This window comes from Capra hircus, chromosome 6, assembly GCF_001704415.2.
Source record: "Capra hircus breed San Clemente chromosome 6, ASM170441v1, whole genome shotgun sequence".
NCBI lineage: Eukaryota > Metazoa > Chordata > Mammalia > Artiodactyla > Bovidae > Capra > Capra hircus.
This window is the reverse complement of record NC_030813.1, coordinates 37,091,977-37,119,019: the sequence shown is the minus strand read 5'-3', so window position 1 is coordinate 37,119,019 and position 27,043 is coordinate 37,091,977. Positions and strand designations below refer to the sequence as shown.

The following is a 27,043-nucleotide window of genomic DNA, read 5'->3' as shown; positions in this document are numbered from 1 at the left end:
GATATGAAACTCAAGATGTCCCTTTTTAATGGGGGGTAAATCATTGAAATTAAAGAGGAATTTAAGAAAATTTTTTAAGGAATAACAATTTCAGGTAGGCAATTGTAAGGAAGATAACAATCATGCATGCCAAGGCTACGTGATTCTTCCACAGGCCCCAAGGTGAGATATCGATGCCCTGGTTTGTCAGAAATTCTTCACCAGTACATCTGAAATTCATCAGAAAAAGAATATGACTTCATTTTTAGCATATGTCAAATTGTATTCAATATATTCACTGTTACTTAAAGAAACCTACAGATTACCAAGTCTTAAATAACCATCCCTTCATTTATAATAGAAAACAGTTTTAGAGGGTTTTTGTGGTGTGAGTGTGTGTATGTGTATGTGTGTATGTGGTTTTAGCTTTATCATTCTATTTTATGGGGATATAACAGGGACTCATAGGTCAGTCATATGCATCATAAAAATAGACAGAAAATAGTCATTGAGTGCTTACAATTCTGTTAGATACTATGAAGCAACCTGCTTATAATAGCTTGTGTGTGTATGTGTTTAGTTGCTAAGTCATGTCTGACTCTGCAACCCCATGGACTGTAGCCCCCCAGGCTCCTCTATCCATGGGACTTCCCAGTCAAGAATACTGGAGTGGGTTGCCATTTATTTCTCTAGGGGATCTTCCTGACCCAAGGATAAAATTTGCATCTCTTGTGTCTCCTGAATTGGCAGGCGAATTCTTTACCAGTGTGCTACCTGGGAAGCTCCCATATAATAGTTTAGTTAATCCCTAAAACAACACAAATTTGAAAGATGAGGAGACTAAAGTTTAAGGAACTTGATCAACTTCACAGATTCACACTTTGAATCAAGTTGCTAGTCTCCCCAAATAGGTTGGTTTCCAAGTCTATGATGCTGCCTCTCTTCAAAGGACAGAAACATTTATCAAGTAATTTTTCACTTACGCCTGATGGGGAAAGTCTCAGCTTTAGCAGATGATACTGAAGGCACTTACAAAGATGACCAAAGCTGTTTATAGGGCTCATTACTCATAAATTAGCCATACCAAAAAAAAAGAAAAAACACAGGCTGAGAGTTCTAAAACTAGGGGAATAGGTGAATAGAGGTTTCCTACCAGAGTCGCACTCTGTCAGCTCTTACACAAGACTGGAATGAGCATCATAGATGCTCGGCTCTAAGACATTACCAGCAGGTCAAATTATCAGGTATGCCTTAGTGGGAGCAGGAACAGAGCAGAATAGGATGGAGTAGCCCTGATTAGAAAAGCACCTGGTATTAAAAATATCTGGCACAACCATAATTATTACCTGATTCCATTTTTCTGCTACTCTTAGAATTTAGCAGATTGAAAAAAAAAAATGTTATACTCAGATCAAAAGAAAGGGAGTAGGCAGGATAAGGAAAGCTTCTCTTCATAGAGGTTTTCTGGCAATACTTCTAAATAGCAATTTGTCCTATTATTAAGAATTACTTCTAACTCTCTTGAATACTCATGAGATTTAGGATACCAGCATTCTCTTTTCTCTCATTAATTAACATATCAAAATCAAAGCATTAACAGCAATCATCAAAAGGAAATGTTACTTAACTTTAAAACAATACCTTTATTTCTATTAAAATCTGTTTTTGCTTATTATGCCAAAAAAAAAATGAGATTTCCTTCTCAAGCTTACTGAAATATATGTTCCTTTCTTTAGAGGAAACATCCTTCAGTAGGGAGTATTCCAAGTCAGTCAAAAAGAAAAAAAGGTTGTGCAGATTTCATGTTGTCTCCTAGATACAGGAGGAAGTGGCAAGAGCCAGACTGGGGCAGGAAAATGTTCCCTCCCACTCCTAATGCCCTTTTAGCCCTCACTACTAGCCATGGGTTGGGCTTCCCTGGTGGCTCAGATGGTAAAGAATCCACATGCAATGCAGGAAACCTGGGTTTGATCCCTGGGTCAGAAAGATCCTCTGGAGAAGGGAATAGCTACCCACTCCAGTATTCTTGCCTAGAGAATTCCATGGACAGAGAAACCTGGTGGGCTACAGTCCATGGGATCGCAAAGAGTCGGACACCACTGAGTGACTAACGCTTTCACCCTGGCCGTGGGTTGAGCTCACAGGAATCCTAAATTCATGGGTCCATACACTTCATATAATCCATACAGTTCCAGTACTGTCAAGGCTTGATAAAAATACCAAAGCAGCTCTCATTTCAAACTCAAATGTTCTGAAAAATAGAAATCCAAACCCACAATCCAAACTGCAAAAGGATCTTTTAAAAGACCCCAAACAAATAACACATAAGAAATGGTTCTCCAAGTAAAATACAATTTTGACCTAGATAGAATACCCAGGAATTGTAACTCACTTTCACATGCATTAGTGTATAACTCACTTTATAAATGAAAATATTCAGACTCAGAGAAGTCAGTGTCCGTGAAAGGATCCCTCAGCCCAGTGGTATTTCTGCATCACACCATAACAGTAAGCAAGCCCATTATGACACTGAACACAAACTCACATTGCATAGCTACAGGTATTGTTTGCTGTTACGTTGAGTCCTGGGCAAAAGTTTTGTCCCAAAAATTCATTATGCTGCAAAGCCTATAACATAAGTGGGAGCAGGATAAAGAAAATAGTTTTAAATTTCAAAAGGTTTCCAAAGAATTATTACAATTATGTCCACTAAGTTTAATCTCTGTTGTTCTCTCTCAAAACAAAGTTTCACATTCACAGTCTTTGTCATACCAAAGCAACTAAAATTATTTTTCCTGGCAATCAAGAGGCCTAGGGTTGGGATTTGGGGCTCTGATACAAAAACCAAGAAGAGAGATCTCCGGCTATATTATCCCATAGCTTTTTCCTTCTTCTCTCCCCATTTTTTATAACCCATAGTACTATAATTAAAATGATACAGGGATACTCAATGACTATTGTTAATTTATAGTAACAATCTTTGTATTTTTCTTTTTTGTTCTCATCAAAATCAGTTATAATTCTTAGGAGTTAAAAATTTAATTTTACTATATTAAGGCACATTTTTCTCTGGAGCTGATTAGCTTTCTAAAGTCAATAGTAGCTGTGAATATGACATGATTTTTCTTCTAATTTCCCTTTCAATTTAAAATATGTATTCTAGGCCCTCATCTTTTCATTGATTTCTTTGATGAACTGAAACACTGTATTTTTTATATCAATTAGTCAATCTTTGTCCTTGACTATGAGTTATCTCCCAATCCTTCAGCTCCCTCAGACAAAAAGGTGACTGGAGAAATCCCAGGTGATTATCAAGTTGACCCAAGGCTTAATAGGAAACTCTCCTTCATGGTCCTAAAACTTGCACAGCTCATGGCCAGGGACATGAGAGGCTTTATTCGGGTTGTTTCCAGCATGGGGACAGTGAACCAGCACAGTGACAGACAAGGAGAACATACCGCATAGCCGTATCGAGGGATGCTCAAGTACTGAAGCCACGACAACCAAGCCCCAATGGTTTTGAGATTTACCAACAGCCCTGAAAATATCTGCAAAAAACAAATACAAGAATCAGATCTGGTGCCGTGACTTCATGAAGAATTCTAGCAAGTAGCCTCTTTAAGTCCCTGACAGTCTAGTGAATACTTCTGCTAAGGCCAACTCTTCTTTGAAATTCTTTCCACTACTCTGAAGACTTACCCTATCCTCTGTACATGTATATCTCTCTGGAGCTGAGGCTGTTTAGGGATCTAAATATATTTATAATATACATTTTATTTAATTGGGAGCTTTCTAATTGTTGAGGCTTTTACTTTCTCTGTAACTGCACACAATGGAAGGTGAATAGTACTAATTTGGAATGATACAACCAACTATATATTCCCACCAATACACACACCTGAATGTATCCTGAGTACCTCACGCCCCAATTTCTATAACACAGTCATATTTGTTATTTACAAGGGTTTACATTATATCTCTGTATGACCTTAGGAATAATTTTGGGTTCAGTTCACATGCTTAAAATAACCCAAAGGCTGGAACTGGTACACAGCATAATGTGGTAAAGCACAGCATAAAATATGGCCAATTTCTTCATTTAAAGCTGCAAAAAGGAGCATTACAATGAAGATTCCAGAAATGACCACTCCAGCAAGAGATGGCTACATAAAGAAAATGTTCACATAAAACACTTTCTAACTGGCACAAGGTATGCTGGGATGGACGTAACAATGACAATGTTCCTGGTGTGACCACATAGCTTTAAACTTGACCTAACCAAGTGCTTAACGCATAACACACAATATCTGGGTAAAATATAGTCTTATGACTAGTTTCTAAAGTTTTACATATAATACAAATCCTTAAATAACAACAAATCAAAGTATCTAATATATAAAATAAAACATTTTAATTTTGAAGAACACCTTATGTATTATACGACACTATAGAAAACATATATAACGTTGCCCATTTTCTCAATAATGGTTAGATTAGCAGTTTTCAAACTCAGTAATGGAAGAATTAAACTTTGGCAAGAGTTTGTGCTAATACCTACCTTTTAAAGACATGTACTGCTACTCTAGTAGAAATGGCATGTGTATGAAGTAAAGAGGCTACACGTTTCTGTTTATTTGATGTTTGTGGCGGAAAGTAGTAACTGGTTCCCTTCACCTACTGATTCATCTTTGTGTGTGCAAAATGTAGGGCCATGTAAGGTTAGGATTAAGTAACTGTTTTTAAAAGGTAAAGAGAAGTATATTGACATAAAGAAATGTCAGAAACCCAGAAAGGAGAGGTCCTAGTACTGGAATTTTTCAGTATTTTTAAAACACTCCTTTTCAAAATATAGGAGGGGCCCAAGACAGACCCATGTTGCTCTATTTTCATGGAACTTAGGTTTCCCCTTGAAGAGTAGTAGATCCAACCAAACCATCTCAGCCGCCAATTAAACAAGCCAGCAGTTCTCTCCCACCAGCAGGAAAGTCAGACAATGGACCTGTCATTTTAACAGTTTTTTTAAAATTTTAAAAATAAAAATTTTTTGGGTTTTCAAAGTTCCAATTTATCAAGCTTTGATGGTTTGTCACCAAGAGGCCTCTTTTTAAAGCTCATCAGTAACAATACATTGACTAAGGTTCTAATTACCATATTAGAACAGTAGCAAAACTAGCTGGGTGAGATCAAGAGAAAGCTGATACATTCTCTAATATAAGCTATATTTCAATATACAGCCTCCTTGAAGCAAAGAGCCGGATGTACAGAATCCTCAAGCAGATCTTACAGGATAGGCAAGTTTGGGGGTAGGAATAAGGGGAAATCATAATGCCTCAGAGAAGCACAGTTTGTACTTACCATCATAAACACAAAAGAGATGGTCATGAGCAGAGTTGCTATGGATACCACACTCTGACCTGCTGCTATGGCCAGTGCCATCGAACTAGCTGAATAAGCCACCATCATCAGGGTAAACATCATGATGAAGAAGGCCTCCACCTTTGGTTTCAGTCCTTAGGGAACAAAGAGGGGGTTAACCCAACACTGTGTATCAGGGATTGTTTATTATGCAAAAAACATTGTAATACTTTGAGAAACTACTATCACAGTGAAAAAATTCATCCTTCATCCAACCACCCAATATAACCGTGCAAAGTTATATACAGTTTTTTTATGCTCACTGTATAAGCACTTTTCCATGTAATGCTCTTGCTTCTTTATTTGTAATTATTAACAATTTCTGAATGCCTGAGATGGAGAGCTGTAGACAATTAGCCAGAATTCTACTGCTTTCTCTTCTAAGAAGGAAACTTGCCAAGAGCACATTCATTTTACCTAGACATCACATTACTCACTCTTTGCTACAAAAGCATTAGTGAAGATAACTGTAAGGTCAGGATTATATGACCACTCAGTGGTTTTAAAATCTGGGGGAGTAGGTCCATAATCCAAGTCTCCCAAGACAAATCACCCTATATCTCTGGGATTGAGGATGGGGTTAAATAAGCTTCATAAAACTGCTTTATAAACTAAAATGGGCTAATACTATGGGTCAAACAAGAATCTGAAGACTTCAGAACAGCCTTAAGAACACCAGATAGGAATTTAAGACTCTAGGTTTTATGCCTGATTCTTTAAGATACACCCTCTCATTTGTAAAACAGAAGTTTAAACTCAATCAATAGTGCCTTGTCAAAAAAGAAATATTTTTGGAGTGTATATATATCCATGTGTGTGGGCATCTGTGTATGTGAGAAATAAAAGAAAATTCTGATACAATGAGCCTGGGGTATGGCCTAAACAAAACGCACAAATCAATCTTTCTACATCTATCAAACAAATATTTTATTACCAGTAAGCCCAAGAAGTCACTATCTTCATTATTTTTATATATTCATATACAAAAATAAAAATATAAATAGGTAAGTAATCAATATCCCAGCTCCAGCTCCTCTACATAGTGTAAAGTAATTTTAGGAATTATTTCCATGTTTGTTGTATATAACACACAGTATGTATATATATATAGTTTTATAAACAGTTTTAAAAGTTACTTTGGAGAAAGTCTTGACAAAAATCTCCTCGGAGAACAGTTATTTCAGAGCATGCATAATGAACAGATGCTTCCTAATCTCAGGACTTGATTTATAGTTTTGAGAACCAAAGCATGTTTACAGAAAGTCCCCTCCCATCCAAGACTAAAGACACACATCTTTTGTCGTATTGCTTACCTAACAAGAAGTATGTTATACAAGTAAATATAATACTTGGTAACATCCTCATGGGGAGTAAATCAGATAACAGTTTTCCAAAGAAGTAAGATGACACTCTATAGTATCCACTGATATATTCATGTCTAGAAACAAAAATTCACATCATACATCCTACGTTAGTTTAAGACCAGGAGATTAAACCATTTGCTATACAGATGTCCTCCCTGCTATACAGATGGCATTGGTAAAGACTCTGCCTGCAATGCAGGAGACCGGGTTCAATTCCTGGGTCGGGAAGATCCACTGGAGAAGGGACAGGCTATGCACTCCAGTATTCTCGGGCTTCCCTTGTGGCTCAGCTGGTGAAGAATCTGCCTGCAATGCAGGAGACCTGGGTTCTATCCCTGGGTTGGGAAGATCCCCTGGAGAAGGGAAAGGCTACCTACTCCAGTATTCTGGGCTGGAGAATTCCATGGTCTGTATAGTCCACAGGGTCGCAAAGAGTCATACACGACTGAGTGACTTTCACTTTCATACAGATTTCCACTGCTACCAGAGGTCTAACAGCTACCGTGTCCCCATCTTCGAGGTTAGCCCACCACCCTTCTGTCCGGTTAGCATTAGGCACGTCTCATGTGTGTGCCTCCCCTGGGATATCATCCCTCAAGGCTCTGCGCAATGACCCCTCTTGTCATTGCAGAACTCCCTCCGAATGCTGGCCAGTTTGCCTCTGAAAACCCACTCTGGGGGAACAGGTCCTGCATCACTTCCCTTTCTCCTGACACTGGCTCTCTTTGAAGGCCAGCCTGTCAGGAGCTCATTTCAGTGGTTCCTTTCTCCCTGCTTCTAACTATGAAGAAGGTGCTGCTGCTCTTCTCTGAGCCTCAAATGCAGCTTTGGATCACTCATCTCTTTTACTTCTTCTCCTCTCATGATATAAAAAGAAAATGGCACTTCTTTCCATGATCATGCCTGCTAACCACAGTGCCTGCCAACCTGTCAGTGATCAAATTCTCTTTTCACCCCTCTTAGATTCTAGATCCCTCCTTTTCCTGAGATCTTCCTCCTGTAATTCCAAACTATCCCACCAAGATCTTCATTCTTTCCCTCTCTAATGATTTCTTTCCTCAACATGTAAATACCAAATCTCTTCCAACTATGAAAAACAGAAGAAACCAAACAGCTTACATTTTTTAAGGCTGCTCCCTGGCTCCTTCACGCCCCCTCCCACTGAAGACTTGGTCTGTATTCTTGGTCACCTTTACCTCCTCATCTTGAATATACTGTTCCACACACTACCTTCTCTCTACCAAGTCCCTCAAACTTTTCTTGTGAGTCATCACAACTTCTTATTTGCTAAAAACAAAAGATCCTTTTCAGCCTCTTATTGCTTGCTTTCTCTGCAGCATGTAGATTTGTGGCTGGTGCCCTAATCTTGAAACTCCCTTCTCCCTTGTGTATCAGGCCCCACGTGCTCCTGGTTTCCCTCCCAGACTCTCGCTGCTCTTTCTCAATCAACACTGGTAACCTCCAGGAACCAAGCCACGGCCCAGTTCCGGATGTGACCAGTCTGAGCAGCAGCCCCCTTCCTGAAACAGAGACCTACTCACATAAACAGCTTCTTCTCCACCACCAGGAGTTCCACGGCTGACACACTGCTGAAACACTGGTTGGTCGTCAGGAAGAAGAGCACCCCGGCTCTGCGATGTGAGAAAGGGAAAAAAAGACAAAGCACTGCAGTCAATTAAACATTCTCAGGTCATTTTTCTCCCTGCAAAATTCTCCCCTCAAATGATACCTTAACACATTAAACACACAACCGTTCTGGTTAAAACAGAGACAGAAGCATGAGCCCAGCAGGTCACTCCCATACCCCTGCGTCTCCACAGTGGTATCCTTGGGACTCCACAGAGCACAGTCTGAAATTCATGACCAAGTCTGCTGTAGACTGAACTGCATCCTCCCCAGGTCCTGTGCTGAAGCTGGACTCCTCAGTGTGATGGCATTTACAGATGGTGACACTGGGAGCTGGTTGGGTTTAGATGAGGTCATGAGGGTAGGGGCCTCACTATGGATTAGTGCCCTTAGAAGAAAAGGGAGAGACATCAGAGCTGTCCTTCTCTGCCATGCAGGAACATAGCAAGAAGGCGGCAAATAAGAAGAGTATCCTCTTCAGAGCCCGATTATACTGCAACCTTATCTCCAGAACTGCAAGAAATGAATTTCTGTGGTTTAAGCCACCGGGTCTGTGGGTCTTTGCCCCAGGGCTTCCCAGGTGGCGGTAGTGATAAAGTACCTGCCTGCCAATGCAGGAGACATAAGAGACATAGGTTTGATCCCTGGGTCAGGAAGATCCCCTGGAGGAGGGCATGGCAACCCACTTCAGTATTCATGCCTGGAGAATCCCTGGGTCAGAGGAGCCTGGCAACTAGAGTCCATAGGGTCACACAGAGTCAAACACAACTCAAGCAACTTAGCAAGAACACACAGTCTGTGGAAGTCAAGCCAATGACTACGTATTCCACAAAAATACTATCACCTTGGATTTTAACTAACAAAACGCCAATTATAGTTCTTAAAGTATCAACAGAGAAATAGTGAGACAAATAAAGCCTGAAAAGGTTAAACACCTCTATCAGCCACTTTTTAAAAAGTCAAGTAATGAAAAAACTAAGACAAGGCAAAGTGAAAGCCAGTGGAGGGAAACACTGACCAACACCTGATCATATACATCCATTGCACAACCACCAGCACAGCCTCGATACTCTCCTTGAACACCCTCTGCTAATGGGGTCTCTTTCTAATGAGCTCAAAACAGAAAACAAAAAAGAATGCTCTTACAGAAAAAATTAATTTGTGTACCTGGGAGAAAAAGAAGACTATTAATGCTTCTCTCTCAGTAAAATAATCGAAGTTGAAAAAGGAAAGTACTCAGTTAATCCACGCTTGGATAGATACATGAATTTTATGAAAGCACGCCAATACTCCTGAAACATTGCGGAGCTTTCCTTCCTAACCAAGTGACTTAACTGACATTGAGAATGTGAGCTGAAACTAAAAGAGATGCGGTGGCACATCATTTAAATGGTACAAGAGAATTTTTTAAAAGGTAAACCCAAGTGTATGTGCTGCTGCTGCTGCTAAGTTGCTTCAGTCGTGTCCGACTCTGTGTGACCCCACAGACGGCAGCCCACCAGGCTCCCCCGTCCCTGGGATTCTCCAGGCAAGAACACTGGAGTGGGTTGCCATTTCCTTCTCCAGTACATGAAAGTGAAAAGTGAAAGTGAAGTCGCTCAGTCGCGCTCGGCTCTTAGCGACCCCATGGACTGCAGCCCACCAGGCTCCTCCATCCATGGGATTTTCCAGGCAAGAGTACTGGAGTGGGGTGCCATTGCCTTCTCTGAAACCCAAATGTATAACTTTCTTAAAACAAAGAGTCTGTAGACAGTCAGTAATTCTTTTTAACACTTCCTCCTCCCAAACTAAAGAACGGAATAGGTTGTTTTAAATGTAAATGTTTATACAATAAAGAAATGGGAAATAGCCAGGCCTACAACACAAGCAACTATGCAACTTGTGAAGCTAAGTGTGCTACCTGCTATACACAAATAAGCCTAACATCAACAAGAAAGGTGATTTCAGGAAGTGGGACATGGCAATATTCAGCTCATTTGTTAAGTGTTACATCTAATAGTACAATAATGTTCACAATGATTTTGAACTAGCACACAATGAAATTTCTTCTAAATCACAGGACAATTTTATTTTATACTAAGTAATTTGATTGTTAAAGAATTTTATGTATTCCAGTTCTTTCCAAGGTGGTAATTCATGTCTGTAATATCTATCTATTGATTCAAATATTCTTGAAGTAACTTTTTCCTTAATTAATTATGATTTGTTTAGCTATCTCCACAACTCTGTAAGGTAGTTATTAAGTCACAGAGCTCATATTCTATACATGATTATACAGGTTAAGAAAAAGAACACAGAGAGCATTTTTCTGGAATAATTCACTCCCAAAAAGGAGAACCAAACCACAGTGGCCTCCAGGGCAACTTCAAATGATAAAAAGTGGCAGTAAGCATAGGTCAAAGATACAAATTAAAATAGCTCCAATGCTCTATTTTTCCAGAAAACATTTGACAAAACAGTTAAGGATCTTCTATATTTCTCTGGATTCTTTCACCAAGAACTTTAATAACCAGATTTCTTAAATTCCACTTGAGGACAGTTTCCCGATATTCTTTTTCCAAATGCTTCCTGCTACAACAACACAAAAGCCCCACAAGCTCTAGATTCCTGTCATTACAGGAATCTGTGCTTTGTGCGTCACAAAAACACAGCATCTACAAAGGGTGCACACTGTCTATTACTAACGAGTTTCCAAACAGGTCAGAGAAGAGCACATCCTTCAGAAAAGATAAAAAGGAAAACAATGACATAACTCTGGAAAAAAAAGAAAACGAAACTCCAATCATTATCTCATGATCTGCTGCCACATAGGAGATATTTTACTTTACCTGAGGCACTGACTTTTATGCTTGTTCTTTCTTAACAGTCACCCTTTCCCAAATATCAAAACAGATTCAACTTAAGCTACTGCAACTTTGCCCAATAGTGAAATGGGAATAAAACCATCCAACCTTCTGACTGGAAGGGTAACCTGAGGACCCCAGATGGAAAGCGCAGAGGAAAATGCCTGGTCCAGAACGGCTCTCAAAACACAAAGTCAAGAAGAGCTCTACAGTCTTCCACTCTGCTCAGCTCCTTTTTTCAGACTATACGGCAGACCATTACAAAGTTTCATCAGGAAATGTAGCTTTAACAGCATGTTGTAATCAAAACCAGGTAAGGTAGTACTAACCCTACAATAGAAAAAACTTGAGTCCCAACCACCACCCCATGTCAAACAAATCAAAAATCAAAAAGAAATGAACTCACATGAAACAAAAGGAAAAAAAACACAGATAAACTGGACTATGTCAAATTTTAAACTTTTGTGCATCAAAGGACACACCAACTAAAAGAAAAGACAACCCACAGAATGGCAGAAAATATGTGCTAATTTATATCTGTTAATGGTTCATGTCTAGTATATACAAAGAATTTTACAGCTCAACAATTTTTTAAAAGCCCAATTAAAAAGATGGTTAAAGAACTTCAATAAGGCTTCCCTGGCGGCTCAGTGGTAAAGAATCAGTCTGCTAATGCAGGAGACACAGCTTCTGTCCCTGGTCTGGGAAGATCCAACATGCTGTGGAGCAACTAAGCCCATGCACGGCAACTACTGAATCTGTGCTCCTGAGCCCAGGGGCACCACTACTGCAGCCCAAGTGCCCTAACGCCCGCGCTCCACAGTAAGAGAAGCCACTGCACCGAGACACCCATACGTCGCCACTAGAGTAACCCCACTTGCCGCAACTACAGAAAAACCCATGCAGCAACGAACACCCAGAAGAGCCCAAATAAATAAATAAATAAACAAGATGCAACAGACATTCTTCCAAAGAGGATACGTAGACGGTTAAGGCACATGCGATAAGATGCTCAACAGTACAGTAATCATTAGGGAAATGCAAATCAAAACCACAATGAAATACCATCTCCCACTAATAAAAACAAAACAAAAATGTAAGTGTTAGTGAGGTTGGGAAAAAAACTACAAGCCTGAGCACTACCGATAGAAATGCAAAATGGTACACCTGCTATAGAAGAGAGGATGGCAGCTCCTCAAAAAATGAATGGAATCACCAAATGATCCAATAATTTCACTTCTGGGTGTATATCCAAAAGAATTTACAGCAAAGACTCAAACAGATATTTACTTGTATATCCACATTCATAATAGCATTAATCACAAAAGCCAAAAGGTAGAAACAACCAGTACCCATGGTCAGATAAATCAATACATAAAACATGGTATATCCATACAATGGATATTATTCAGTCTTTAAAAAGAAATTCTGACATATGCCACAACATGGATGAACCTTGAAGACACTATGCTAAAGACAATAAGGCAGTCACAAAAGGAAAAATACTCTAAGATTCCAATTATATGAGGTACCTAGAATACTCAGATCTAGAGACAAAATGTATAACAGTGGTTTCCAGGGGCTGGGGAAAAATAAGGCATGGGGAGTTGGTGTTCAGTGAGTACAGAGATTCAGTTTGGGAAAATGAAGAAGTTCTAGCATTGGATGGTGAAGATGGTTGCACAACAATGTAATTAATGCCACTGAAGTGTACACTTAAAATTGGTTAACAGGGTAAATCTTATGTTCTGCCTAGTTTAGCATGATACATATATATATGTTATATATGAATATGAAAACTCTCATTCCGCTTTAAATTCACTGACTTGTCCTACTCCTCAGTGTACCCTGTGCTTGTTTCAAATTCAAATTCTTAATGTAATTTCATAAACTTGAAAGAAAAGTAACCACACGCTCTCAAAATCAAGACCCAGATTTACTCACCTGTTCTGGATTCCTGAAGGATCATTTTTTAGATCATAGAAAATGGCACCTATAACCAGTCCCAGGAAGACTGTCACAATTAACTTTTCAAAAAGAAAAAAGAATTTCAATTAAAGGTAAAAACTTAACACACCCTTTATTATTAAAATATATCTGGCTGTATAATCAAATCTCTCCACTGATACAGATATTTTAAATGGCTTGAACACAGTCCTCAGGAAAATATAAAATGTACATGTTACTAGACTGCTTTTGAAGTTAAAGTGAAAATAACTTATCCGTGTGTTCAGGAGACTGACAGGAAGACAAAGCAGAAAAGCTAAGATTCCCAGCGTCTGAGCAGGCACTGCCAGTTCATGGTCCAGTTCAGGCTCTGGGGCCTGGGAATGACAGACAGTGAAGCAGAACAATGCAGGCACCCGGAAAAGCAGTTTGGCGGCAAAATAAAGCCCAACTTGCTGAGAGTTCTGGCCTAAACTCTCAACCTTTGTGCTAATGAACATGCATAGTATGATATTTCAAGAGGTTCCAATAAAAACAGGATATCCTTACTCTTAACATGAAAAACCAAATAAAAATAAATAAAAACTTTAAAGTACACTTAAAAAAATTCTAACAATGGGATTTTACACAATAAGGAAGTAGGGGTAAACTGAGGTCATCTGTCTGACCTGGGGAGTCCACGCCTACAGTGGAAAAGTGCACTGTCACCGCCAGCAAAGCATTCGGCCAGCTCTCGCCGGGGCCCCCGAGTGCTCCCATTACCCACCCTCCTGTCACTGCTCCTCCCGCAGCCTCAGCCCAGAGGGTCTACCACCAACAACTGGACAAGCTGCCCCACCTTTGCTGACTCCTAAGAGTGTTTGATGACTCCTAAGAAACTTCCAAATGTTCAAGCAGGTTTTAGAAAAGGCAGAGGAACCAGAGATCAAATTGCCAACATCCGCTGGATCATTGACAAAGCCAGAAAGTTCCAGAAAAACATCTATTTCTGCTTTCTCGACTATGCCAAAGCCTTTGACTGTGTGGATCACAATAAACTGTGGAAAATTCTGAAAGAGATGGGAATACCAGACCACCTCACCTGCCTCTTGAGAAACCTATATGCAGGTCAGGAAGCAACAGTTTAACTGGACATGGAACAACAGACTGGTTCCAAATAGGAAAAGGAGTACGTCAAGGCTGTATATTGTCACCCTGCTTATTTAACTTCTATGCAGAGTACATCATGAGAAACGCTGGACTGGAAGAAGCACAAGCTGGAATCAAGATTGTGGGGAGAAATATCAATAATCTCAAATAGGCAGATGACACCACCCTTATGGCAGAAACTGAAGAGGAACTCAAAAGCCTCTTGATGAAAGTGAAGGAGGAAAAGCTGGCTTAAAGCTCATCATTCAGAAAACGAAGATCATGGCATCTGGTCCCATCACTTCATGGGAGGTAGATGGGGAAACAGTGGAAACAGTGTCAGACTTTATTTTGGGGGGCTCCAAAATCACTGCAGATGGTGATTGCAGCCATGAAATTAAAAGACGCTTACTCCTTGGAAGGAAAGTTATGACCAACCTAGACAGCATATTAAAAAGCAGAGATATTACTTTGCCAACAAAGGTCCATCTAGTCAAGGCTATGGTTTTTCCAGTGGTCAAGTATGGGTGTGAGAGTTGGACTGTGAAGAAAGCTGAGCACTGAAGAATTGATGCTTTTGAATTGTGGTGCTGGAGAAGACTCTTGAGAGTCCCTTGGACTGCAAGGAGATCCAACCAGTCCATCCTAAAGATCAGTCCTGGGTGTTCACTGGAAGGACTGATGCTGAGGCTGAAACTCCAATACTTTGGCCACTTCATGCGAAGAGTTGACTCATTGCAAAAGACTTTGATGCTGGGAGGGATTGGGGGCAGGAAGAGAAGGGGACGACAGAGGATGAGATGGCTGGATGGCATCACCAACTCGATGGACATGAGTCTGAGTGAACTCTGGGAGTTGGTGATGGACAGGGAGGACTGGCGTGCTGCAATTCATGGGGTTGCAAAGAGTCGGACACAACTGAGCGACTGAAATGAACTGAACTGAACTGAAGAAGACTGGATAAACATCACTTTCGTTTTTAAGATTGATAAAATGTCTCTTAAAGATACTTTTATAGACAAAGATTTAGGGTTATAACTTATAAAAGGAAATTATATTTATTATACTTTTAATTAAATTTTATTAAATGTATAAATATAAAGATATAAGAGATGATCATCCAAAGAAAACAAAATATCCTACCATATACCTTGGAATCTTCAGAGTTAAAAAAAAAATACCCCAGCACTACAACAGTGCAATGGTATCAAAGCTTGTAGTAACTTGTCAAGACACTTTTGGCAAGAGGCAGACAAAACTGGAAAACAAGATCATGATCTGTGAAGACTAGCTTGTGAAGACCAGAGTCTGGAAAAAATACGATTTAAGATGTACTTAAAAATTGCCTTCCTAAAAAAACACAGTCAGAAATTTGAAAAAAAAAATTTACTACCCTGGCTTATCTTAATTACCTTCAAAATATACTATACTTCATGTCAACAGATCAACTCCCAAAATAAATAATGATGATCCCATTAGCATGTGTGCATGCAGATGTATACAAATCTATACTTTCACACTGTAAAACTCCAAGAATATTCAGACTTTTAAAAGCGGACACTCTACATGCTTTGCTTCTTTCGCATTCTTTTGCATTTTTTTGCATTCTGTTAATAACATATTAACAGACTGTCAGTTTTATCATTAAGATGTTTCCTAATGGTTTCAAAGTGCTAAAAGTATTCTCAAGGAAAGTTTTCAAACACTGACAAAGTGATTAATCTCATAATTTCAGCATGCTTTTACAAGGTGTGTCTATGTTATTCCTTTTACCATTAAGCAAAAGAAAATAAACAGGAAGACTAAACTTTTCTCATTGGAGCGAAGAATCCTATGAATTCTGTGCAGGTGGAGTCTTTTGAACAGAAGGGGAAAAAAAAGGAAATTTCCAAAATATGTAACTCTAATTTTGTTCAGTTGTGTTTAGCAACATTTTTCAAGGTGAATTCTAAGGGATGTTCATGGCTGTTGCTGAAAAAATTAATCCATAGTCAAATGTTAAATGTGCTAATAGAAACTATGACTCTCTCAGAGATACAATAGTATTTCCCAAATTGATTTGACCAGGAAAACTTTGGGACATTAAATGAATATTAAATCTTATATAGAAAATCCATTCATTCCAAGACCTTCCAAAGACAACCTTCGGTTAAATGTATTACCAGAAACAAAGTCTAGCTCATGTAAATGACTATTTAATAGCTCCACATTCAAACACTTAGAGAAGTAAAAGACAGACTCCCAAGATTAAAAGACCCTAAATTGAAGTCAGCAAGCTATGGTCCTAGGCTTATTTCTGTTCAGTCCATGAGCTAAAAATGGTTTTTGGGTTTCTTGGACCATTTTTTTAATGGCAAAAATATATGTATATATTTCTTGTCATGTGAAATTCATATACAATTCATATTTCAGAGTCCATGAAAAATGCTTTATTGGAACACAGTCATGTTTATTAATCAAATGTATTTATGGCTACTTCCTTCCTAAAACGGCAGGGTTGACTACCTGAGACAAAGACCATATGACCCACAAATCCTACAGTATTTATTCTTTGACCCTTTACAAAATAGCTTTGCCTATTTCTGGCTTAAGCTAACTTTCCAGGACTGGCTAAACTGAAAAAGAATTTCCCCCCATAGGCAGATGCTCAGGGAAAAACAAGATTCTGTCCTTGTTCTGTGACATTATCACTGCTGTGAACATTGTTGGGATTCCTGTGGCAGAGGTTGAGTTCACTGAGGAGGAAAGTAGCTGAACATGCAACCCGGAGACACTAGGCCTGCCTGGAGCTGGAATCTGAAGAAAACCCAGCACCAAAAGACACAGAAACCCGCTGTAAAAATAGCCCCACATTCTAATCACCCCTGCCCAGAACTACCACATAGCGTCATTTCCTGGTATTAGCAGGGGGATTCCCTTGGCTATCAAAATCTACAGATGTTCAAGCCCCTCATATAAAATGGAGTCATACAGTCAGCCCTCCACATCTGTGAGTTCCTCCAACCTCAGTGGGTGCAGAACTTGCGGATACTGAGGGCCGACCATATGTGACTTGGACAAGATAGTTAGAAACCACTTTCAGAAGCAAGAGAAATTTCTTTTCCAAATAAAAAAATCTAATGTATAAATCACACTAAAGAATCAACACTCATATCATTTTACTGTTAAACAATGGATAATGAGGTTGACATTGTTCACAGAAGTTGTTCCCAAGTAACATTAAATCTACTAAAAGAATTAAAAAGTACCCTTGACTGAAAGTACATAAAACTTTTCATGTTCTGACAAATGCCAAATAACAAGTAAAAAGTGTCTGGATTAATGAGCAGTATGCCTTCAAGGATATAGGCTCTTGAAATTAATACTTAAAAGGCAACAGTACCACAGTATGAAAATGATGGCATGTATAGTAAGAAATCAGTGACATTAGAGCCAACAACACACCATCTTTCAGGACTCAGTAGAAAGTCAATGAAAATAAAATCAGCTACTCCCAAAATAACTGGTTAAATTGACTTCCTTGACTTCCCTGGTGGCTCAGATGGTGAAGCATCTGTCTACAATGTGAGAGACCTGGGTTCGATCCCTGGGTTGGGAAGATCCCCTGGAGAAGGAAATGGCAACCCACTCCAGTACTATTGCCTTGAAAATCCCATAGACGGAGGAGCTTGGTGCAGGCTACTATCCATGGGGTCACAAAGAGTTGGGCACAATTGAGCGACTTCACTTCACTTCACTTCACTTAGAAAAGATGAAAAAATGAGGGTTTTAGATGACAGAGGGCTTAAGAATAACAGAAAAATCATAAAGGAGTAATCATCAACAACTATCAATGAGAAAGAGAAAAAGGAACATTAATTCAACCTAATTAAGAGAAGGTCCGTCTGACAGTGAAGAGTCTTACTGAACAGAATTCCAGTCTGCTTACTACCTTTGTGTTAACTGCACACTGTTTTAGGCATCTAGTGCTCTCCTAAGATCAGAACCCCTAAATGAGGAAGGCTGATTAGAAGGGACAGCATCTGTAAAGAGGCTCTTCAAGAAAAGAGTGAGAGGCCCTACTGCTTTCAGGGGCATTCAGCGACACCAGGCTGAAGGTGTCCCTGGCCACCTGATGTAAGATGCAAACCAACCAACCTCTTTCCTTTCTTTCCCTCTTCCCTTCTTCCCTTCCTTTCTCATTTCCTTTCTCTATTTCTCTGCTTAAACTCTCTTCCCAGCCCCTTTTACCATCTGACATGCTATTTATTTCTATATGAATTTATCATCTGTCTCTCCTGATAAGAAAGATCCCCAAGAGCAGGGATTTTATTTTTGTTCATGGCTATATACAAGCTCCAAAATGCAGCACATAATCAATAAGAACTTATTGAATGCATCAGGAAATGAACATGTGCAGCCATCAGAAAACCACAAATGTGGTCAAACATTTTCTTTACTTCACAAGTTTTAGAAAAAAAAATTTTTTTTTCTACAAAGATTATCCATTACAGCTTGTCTGAACCAAAAAAATTCTGAGTGGGTGATCCAAAAAAAAAAAAACCACTAAGAAATAAGTCTTTCTTCAAGTAAAAACCTAATTAGGTTTTGCTTGTTTCTATACCCTAAATGGAATGGGGATAAATAAATATAGCGTGGGCAGAAGATAAGCATAATGTCCCCCAAATTAGTATTTTACAGCATAATTAGAAGAGTCCAGTAGGTTACCTGAGCTATAGAAGCCTGGGGATTACCCAGTAAATTTTTGAATGAACGCTTGGAAATCCATTTGAGCTGATGACAGAAGGAGGTGGCATAAGTGATCTCCTTGTAGGATGAAAGCTTCTTCCTTCTCTGCTCCCCTGAGAATTTATCTAATTCAACTTTTGTTTCCTTGAAGAAGGAGGAGTTGACATAAAACTCAGCTAATTTTTCTATGAGTGAAGTATCGTTTTTGGAAGGCTCTTCGGTCTCCTTAGCTGTGGAATAAAGGCAGATAAAAAGGAAACATTTTAAAAATAACAACAGATTTAACCCATTTTTCTATACCCCTTTCTTAGATTTTACTCTAGCATCTTCATTCTAAAGCTTGAGTATAAACAAATTATGGGTTCTGTCACTGATTTACAAGGTAAGAAAACAGACTAAATTGGCCTCCCTCCATAAACTTAGGGATAGAGCAAATTCACTGACCTTTTCCTAATTATAATATTTGGACCCTAAATCTTTCAAAACAGACTTCTCACAATTCGGAGTTATAATTCCTAAAAAAAAAAAAAAAACCTGGTTCTTGCTTTTTACAATGAATAAATGCATAAATTGCCAAGTTTCTTATTTTAAAACACTGCACAATTGGCCCTCTGAATCTGCAGACATGGAACCCAGGGATATAGAGGGCCTATAGAGGGACTTGAGCATCCTTGGATTCTGGTATCTACAAGGCATGGGGGGAGGGGGTTCTGAAACCAATCCTCCATGGAAACTGAGGGACCACTCTGTAAACAATGGGCACTTCTTTTAAAATGGGAACTCTTGTTAGAACTGACATTGTCCTATCAATGCTCATTTACAGATTAAATAAATACCACTCTCACAGACGAAAAAAATCTGTGTTGACTGATGTTATTAGATTGAATGTTTGTGTGTCCCCAAAATTCATATGCTGAAACCCAGTCCCCAGTGTGATGGTATTTGAATGGAACGACTTTGAGGGATGATTAGGTCATGAGGCTGGAGCCCTCAGGAGGTGGGATTAGTGCCCTTATGAAAGAGGCCCCAGAGAGCTCCCTCCCAACTCCCAGCACCTGAAGAAGCTATAATATGGTTGCCCATGTATGAAGCAGGAAGCAGGTCCTCAATAGACACTGAATCTGCTGATACCTTGATCCTGGACTTGCTGTCTCCAGGATTAAGAGGAAAAAATGTCTATTGTTTAAATCATCTGGTCTATGGTATTTCTGTTGCAGCAGCCAAACAAACTAGTACAACCAGTATCAGAGGATAGCACTGATATAAATGCAAACAGCCATGGTTTAATAAGCTACCACATTGCTAAACTTCAGCCAACTCAATTAGAAAATAATCTGTGATTCTCAACAGACTTGTTTACCTTCATCATCTGAGTCTTCTCTATTTAACACCACAGCAGAAGAGTCTCCATTAATGATGTCCAGGAAGAAGTCTGCAGGGTTATTATAGGGCTCACAGTGGAAACCTGCAAAAGAAGGTCACTCAGGTACACAAAATTGATAGTCCCGGTAAATAAAGACTGTTTTAGAGAGCGAGGGAGATGCTGGTAGGGAAGACAGAATCTAATAATTTCTCTCTCATTTTTCTTCTCTCTTCTCCCCTCATTAATTTATATTTTCTTTTTATATATTTAATCACACAATATTTCAACAATTTTCTGACTCTTCGCAAAACAACATACTCCAAACCAACCTTGGACTATTATAAAGTCTTACATTAGAGCTTGGTCCTTACCCATCATAATTCATGAGACCTGAAATAGCTAGCAATATGCTCTGGTGCTTATCAGAACTTCTTCAAAAATCTAGACATGGGTCTAAGAAAAAAAGAACACACTGAAATAAAAACCCACGGAAAGACTAATGTTCTTTAAAGCAAGGCAACAAGCAAAGCCAGCTAAGGCACAGAAGGACTGTGTTTGGGAGAGGCCTGGGACATATTCTGCTCTTCAAGTTCACTAGAGACTGCTAGAATGCTAGTACCTACTTCAGCAATGATTATTTCTGCCCCTACTAAATTCAGGTCCAAATGGTTATTTATTATGCTATTATAATTCCAATATAGAGAACAAATCACCAGAACAGCATTCTCAAGAGAATGTAGCTGGCACAGCACAGTTGAATGCTTACCTTGACCTCTCCTGGCACTGTAACAGGGAAGAACAAATCTGACTCCATACTAGATCTGTTTCTTTCACTTTAACCTTTGTATTCTATTGCTTTTGCTACAAGTTAAGAATGTTGCCTGTAGCCTGAAATATATGGGATAGCTCATTCTCCAGGGTCTGATCTCTAAAGATGTAACACTTTTCCATTCATATAGAGATAAAAAGTTGCAGAACAAAGAATAACATTTGTCTTGTTGGAGGTTTATAGGAACACCATGACCAGACCCACACAGGCAAATGCAAGAACAAAGGATTCCAGCACCAACAAGTTTGCAGCAATCAGCCTCACACCCTTTCCTTTTAGTATAAAAGAAGCCTGATTTATAACATGGGTAAGATGTTTCTTTGAGATGCTAGCCCATCATCTTCTTGATCTGCTTGCTTTCCAAATAAAGCCGCTATTCCTTGACCCAGCAAATTATCTCTTGATTTATTGGCCTGTTGTGCAGTTCTTGCCTGGAGAATCCCAGGGACGGGGGAGCCTGGTGGGAGGCCGTCTATGGGGTCGCACAGAGTCAGACATGACTGAAGCGACTTAGCAGCAGCAGCAAGCAGTATGAGCTTAGACTCAGTAACAACATGATCATCTGAACTCAGCTTTGCCTGTAGTCTGACCCTTAGGTTCATCTCCCCAAAACTCTTGACCCATGTAGACTTAATGATAGAGATTAAACAAAGACATTTTAAAATATGGCTGGCAAATATTTTAAACTATATTTGAGGTCCTGGAGCATCATCTATAATCATATCCAAGTACCTCTAAAACAAAGTAGACTGCATGAATCATTTAAAAATTATATATTTATTTCCATTGTAAATAGAAACAGGCAGTCCAGAACCATCAGAAATGTTGGCCCATTGAAGTCAGACTTATGATAGCCATTGTATTGACAGGTAAGTTGCATACATGCTAAATCCACAACCTAATATCACGAGAAAATTAAATATAATAGCATCTCCATTAACCCTCACCAAGGAAAATCAATATCCCATGTAAGGGAAGAACATGATAAACCTTAATCTGTATTAGCTAAGAAGACAAATAACTTAAGGACATTAGATCTTTCCAAAAATATCCATCTGACAGATAACTGGCCATAAGGTCAATATATTTATTGAACTGTTAGGGAAAGGTCACCAGAACTGAGGACAACAGATATAGCCCCATCAGAAATACACACACACACACACACACACACACACACACACACACACACACACAAATATGTGCGCACGTGCATGTACTCAAACAGGACGAAAAAGAGACATAAATAACAAACTAGCACTGCAAAGTGAAAAAGAAATTCTAGCACCAAACTAACCGAAGATGCTTCGGAGCAGTAGAAAGTGTGATATATGTATATCTACTCAAAGATCAAACAGCATTCCAAGTGACTCCTTTGTTCTCCTTTGGGATACTATTAATGTTTACAGCACAAAAAAGGCAACCATACCAATGTCTTCAAAGTAACCCAAGGCCTCCTGAGCAGGCCCATGGAACATTAGTCTTCCTGAGGCCAACAAGGTGAGGCTATCAAACAACTTGAAGATGGAATAACGAGGCTGATGAATGGAGAAGATGATTGTCCGTCCTTGTTTAGACATCCTAAATTAATAGTGAGAAGATAACAATGAGTCATTAAACATCTGAAACTTACATTCCTTGGTAACATACTTTATTACTCCTGCCTTTAGATCATTTATTCCTCATTCAGCTTGACTTTCTCTTACTAACTTCTCATCTCATATAATCTATCTGATAATTAGGGAACCTAAACTCAATGTTTTCATGAAACTAGGGTTTCTAAAATGTTTTCCTTGGGCAATCTAGAATCAATCAGAGTATTAATTAAAAATGTATATTCCTGGACAGTCTACTCAGACCTGCTGGGTCCAGGGAAGCATATTTTAACAAGCACCCAGGTAATTTGTAAGTACACTCAAGTTTGAAAACTTATTATGAACTAAATCTTAAAAAAATGGTCATATGCCCCATCTTTATCAATCATTCATTTAAGTCTTCTGGCTCTTTTGGAACTAGTTTTCAATTCTCTGCCTTAATAATACAATTAAATTACTGAGTACTGACTATATCTTTGTTTTTATAGATGACCTCATCTAAATTCTCACAATATTGTTACAAAACAGTACCAATAATTTTACCTTTATATAACAGATAAGGCTCAGAGAACTAAGCAATGGTTCAAAGCATCACAGTTAGAAGGGGCAGGTTGGGATTTGATCCCTGATCTAATACCATGGCCAAAAGATAGTAATTCCTATCTTCATACAGGAGCTACTACTTATGGATAGAAGAAAGAAAAGCCAAAATCACCACTCAAAAACTATTATTGAAAACAATAAACTACTATTAGTAGTAGTAGTATGAGAAGAATCACATTAATTTAAACATTTTCTGAGTACTATATGCTAGCCATAGATACAAGTTTGTTCTACCTCAAAAAGACCAATCGTTTTGATACAAGGAGGAGTAAAAGTAGCTGAAAGTGCCTTGTAAGCCAAATAGGAGACTATAACCCATCTGAAGATGATGTAAGTAGTGTATCAGAGGGACTGACAGGGAGAGAAAGTGGAGGAAGACAGCAAACAAAATGTGCCATAACACGATCTACTTCAAAAACTGCAAGTAGTTCAGTGTCATTGCAGAGCTGAGGTGTATGTGCAGAGGCAGGCACTGGAGACTGCTGAAAAGACAGCAATGAAAAATAGGCCCATGATGAATCCTGTCACTCAGAGCTGGCTCATCAGTCAGTAGACAGGAAGGGGCCAGTAAAGGAGTGGCAGCAGGGAGGTGGACTGGTGTGAGAACTCTATTCTCCATGTGTGGTCTGAGGTATCAGTATCAGTATCCATCCCCCATTAGAAATGGAGAACCTTGGCCTCCCATTCAGAGATCTAGAATAAGAATCTGCACTTTAATAAGACCCCAAGTGATTAGTATACACAATGGAACTCTAGACAGATGAGGTTAAAGCTCTCCAATGTGAGGAAAGATGCTTGTGAGCTAACTAGTCCAAAACATAATGAAGCCTAACACAGTATGATATTCTATGTCAAGTCATCATTGCAAAAAAAAAAAAAAAAAAGCAAAATGGCTGTCTGAGGAGGCCTTACAAATAGCTGTGAAAAGAAAAGAAACAAAAAGCAAAGGAGAAAAGGAAAGATACACCCATTTGAATGCAGAGTTCCAAAGAATAGCAAGGAGAGATAAGAAAGCCTGCCTCAGTGATCAGTGCAAAGAAATAGAGGAAACAATAGAATGGGAAAGACTAGAGATTTCTTCAAGAAAATCAGAAATACCAAGGGAACATTTCATGCAAAGATGGGCTTAATAAAGGACAGAAATGGTATAGACCTAACAGAAGCAGAAGATATTAAGAAAAGGTGGCAAGAATACACAGAAGAACTGTACAAAAAAGATCTTCACAACCCAGATAATCATGATGGTCTGATCACTCAGCTAGAGCCAGACATCCTGGAATGTGAAGTCAAGTTGTCCTTAGGAAGTGTCACTACAAATAAAGCTAGTGGAGGTGATGGAATTCCAGGTGAGCTATTTCAAATCCTATAAGATGATGCTGTGAAAATGCTGCACTCAATATGCCAGCAAATTTGGAAAACTCAGCAGTGGCCACAGGACTGGAAAAGGTCAGTTTTCATTCCAATCCCAAAGAAAGGCAATGCCAAAGAATGCTCAAACTACCACACAACTGCACTCATCTCACACACTAGCAAAGCAATGCTCAAAATTCTCCAAGCCAGGAGAATTCTCTCAAGCCAATACTCGAACCGTGAACTTCCAGCTGTTCAATCTGGTTTTAGAAAAGGCAGAGGAACCAGAGATCAAATTGCCAACATCCGCTGGATCATTGAAAAAGCAAGAGAGTCCCAGAAAAACATCTATTTCTGCTTTATTGACTATGCCAAAGCCTTTGACTGTGTGGATCACAATAAACTGTGGAAAATTCTGAAAGAGATGGGAATACGAGACCACTTGACCTGCCTCTTGAGAAACCTATATGCAGGTCAGGAAGCAACAGTTAGAACTGGACATGGAACAACAGACTGGTTCCAAATAGGAAAAGGAATACATCAAGGCTGTATACTTTCACCATGCTTATTTAACTTATATGCAGAGTACATCATGTGAAATGCTGGGCTGGATGAAGCACAAGCTGGAATCAAGATTGCCAGGAGAAATATCAATAACCTCAGATATGCAGATAACACCACCCTTATGGCAGAAAGTGAAGAACTAAAAGCCTCTTGATGAAAGTGAAGGAGGAGAGTGAAAAAGTTGACTTAAAGCTCAGCATTAAGAAAACAATGGGATCCAGTCCCATCACTTCATGGCAGATAGATGGGGAAACAGTGGAAACAGAGGCAGACTTTATTTTGGGGCCGTCCAAAATCACTGCAGATGGTGACTGCAGCCATGAAATTAAAAGACGCTTACTCCTAGGAAGAAAAGTTATGACCAACCTAGACAGTATATTAAAAAGCAGAGACATTACTTTGCCAACAAAGGTCCATCTAGGTCAAGGCTATGGTTTTTCCAGTAGTCATGTATGGATGTGAGAGTTGGACTATAAAGAAGGCGGAGTGCCAAAGAATTGATCCTTTTGAACTGTGGTGTTGGAGAAGACTCTTGAGAGTCCCTTGGACTGCAAGGAGATCCAACCAGTCCATCCTAAAGGAAATCAGTCCTGAATGTTCATTGGAACTGATGTTGAAGCTGAAACTCCAATACTCTGGCCACCTCATGTGAAGAGCTGACTCATTTGAAAAGACCCTGATGCTGGGAAAGATTGAAGGTGGGAGGAGAAGTGGATGACAGAGGATGAGATGGTTGGATGGCATCACCGACTCAATGGGCATGAGTTTAAGTAAACTCCGGGAGTTGGTGATGGACAGGGAGGCCTGGTGAGCTGCAGTCCATGAGGTTGCAAAGAGTTGGACATCACTGAGAGATTGAACTGAACTGAAGTCGTCATTCTCTAAAGAACACTGTTAATATAATTAATTACAGATAATAAAAATATCATGGATGTATTCTCTAACTGAACCTGAATCCCAGACCTGTTACTTGACATCTTCACTTACATGTGCAATTGATATCTCAAACTTAAAATGTCTAAAATCTTAGACATTTCCATCTTCCCGTTTCTTCTTATTCTAGCATAGAGGCTTGCTTACAAGGGCATGGACATAAGAAGCAAGGTAGGGTTTTCCCTGGTAGTTCAGTGGTTAAGAATCCACACGCCAAAGCAGGGGACATTAAGTTCGATCCCTGCTCCTGAAAGACCCCACATGCTGAGAGGCACCTAAGCCCATGTGCCACAATTACTGAACCAGTGCTCTAGAGCCCATACTCCACAACGAGAAGCCACCTCAATGAGAAGCCTGTGCACGGCAACAAACAGTAGCCACCACTTGCTGCAACTAGAGAAATTCCCCATGTACAGGAACAAAGACCCAACATGCCCCCCCAAAATATATACATATATATATAATAAAGAAATAAAACTTTAAAAAAAGATAGGTAATGATATGGAGGGCATGCCATATAAAGATGGTATGTCCAACAGCTTTTTAAAAATGGGGAGTCACGGTAATTGTCCCAGAGGTGGTAAGCATAGGGAACCACCAGAGTGACTGGGAAACTGATTAAATTGAACAATTAAGTTAGTTACTGAGGAAGAAAGGAAACATACTGAGATAATGGGAGCCAAGTTTCTCATTGTCTAAAAAGTCATTTAAAAACACGGAAAGGCAGAAGGCTAAAAAGAGCACTCAAGTGTTAGATCAGGATTGGAAATAATATA

The 27,043-nt window shown here is 39.3% G+C and overlaps 1 protein-coding gene across 8 annotated transcripts in view; it reads right to left on the bottom strand.

Moving 5' to 3' along the window:
- Positions 1-27,043, bottom strand: part of ABCG2 (ATP binding cassette subfamily G member 2 (Junior blood group)) — a 131,255-nt gene continuing 104,212 nt past the window's right edge. For 7 of the 8 annotated variants that reach the window (XM_018049140.1, XM_018049139.1, XM_018049142.1 and 4 more), the window contains exons 7-16: positions 22,652-22,803; positions 20,391-20,495; positions 19,010-19,260; positions 13,172-13,254; positions 8,300-8,389; positions 6,708-6,832; positions 5,335-5,489; positions 3,438-3,527; positions 2,525-2,607; positions 1-209 (exon numbers count right to left, since the gene is read on the bottom strand). In XM_018049140.1, the coding sequence (XP_017904629.1) occupies positions 62-209; positions 2,525-2,607; positions 3,438-3,527; positions 5,335-5,489; positions 6,708-6,832; positions 8,300-8,389; positions 13,172-13,254; positions 19,010-19,260; positions 20,391-20,495; positions 22,652-22,803 (1,282 nt within the window). In that variant the 3' untranslated portion in view covers positions 1-61. 8 annotated transcript variants of the gene reach the window in all.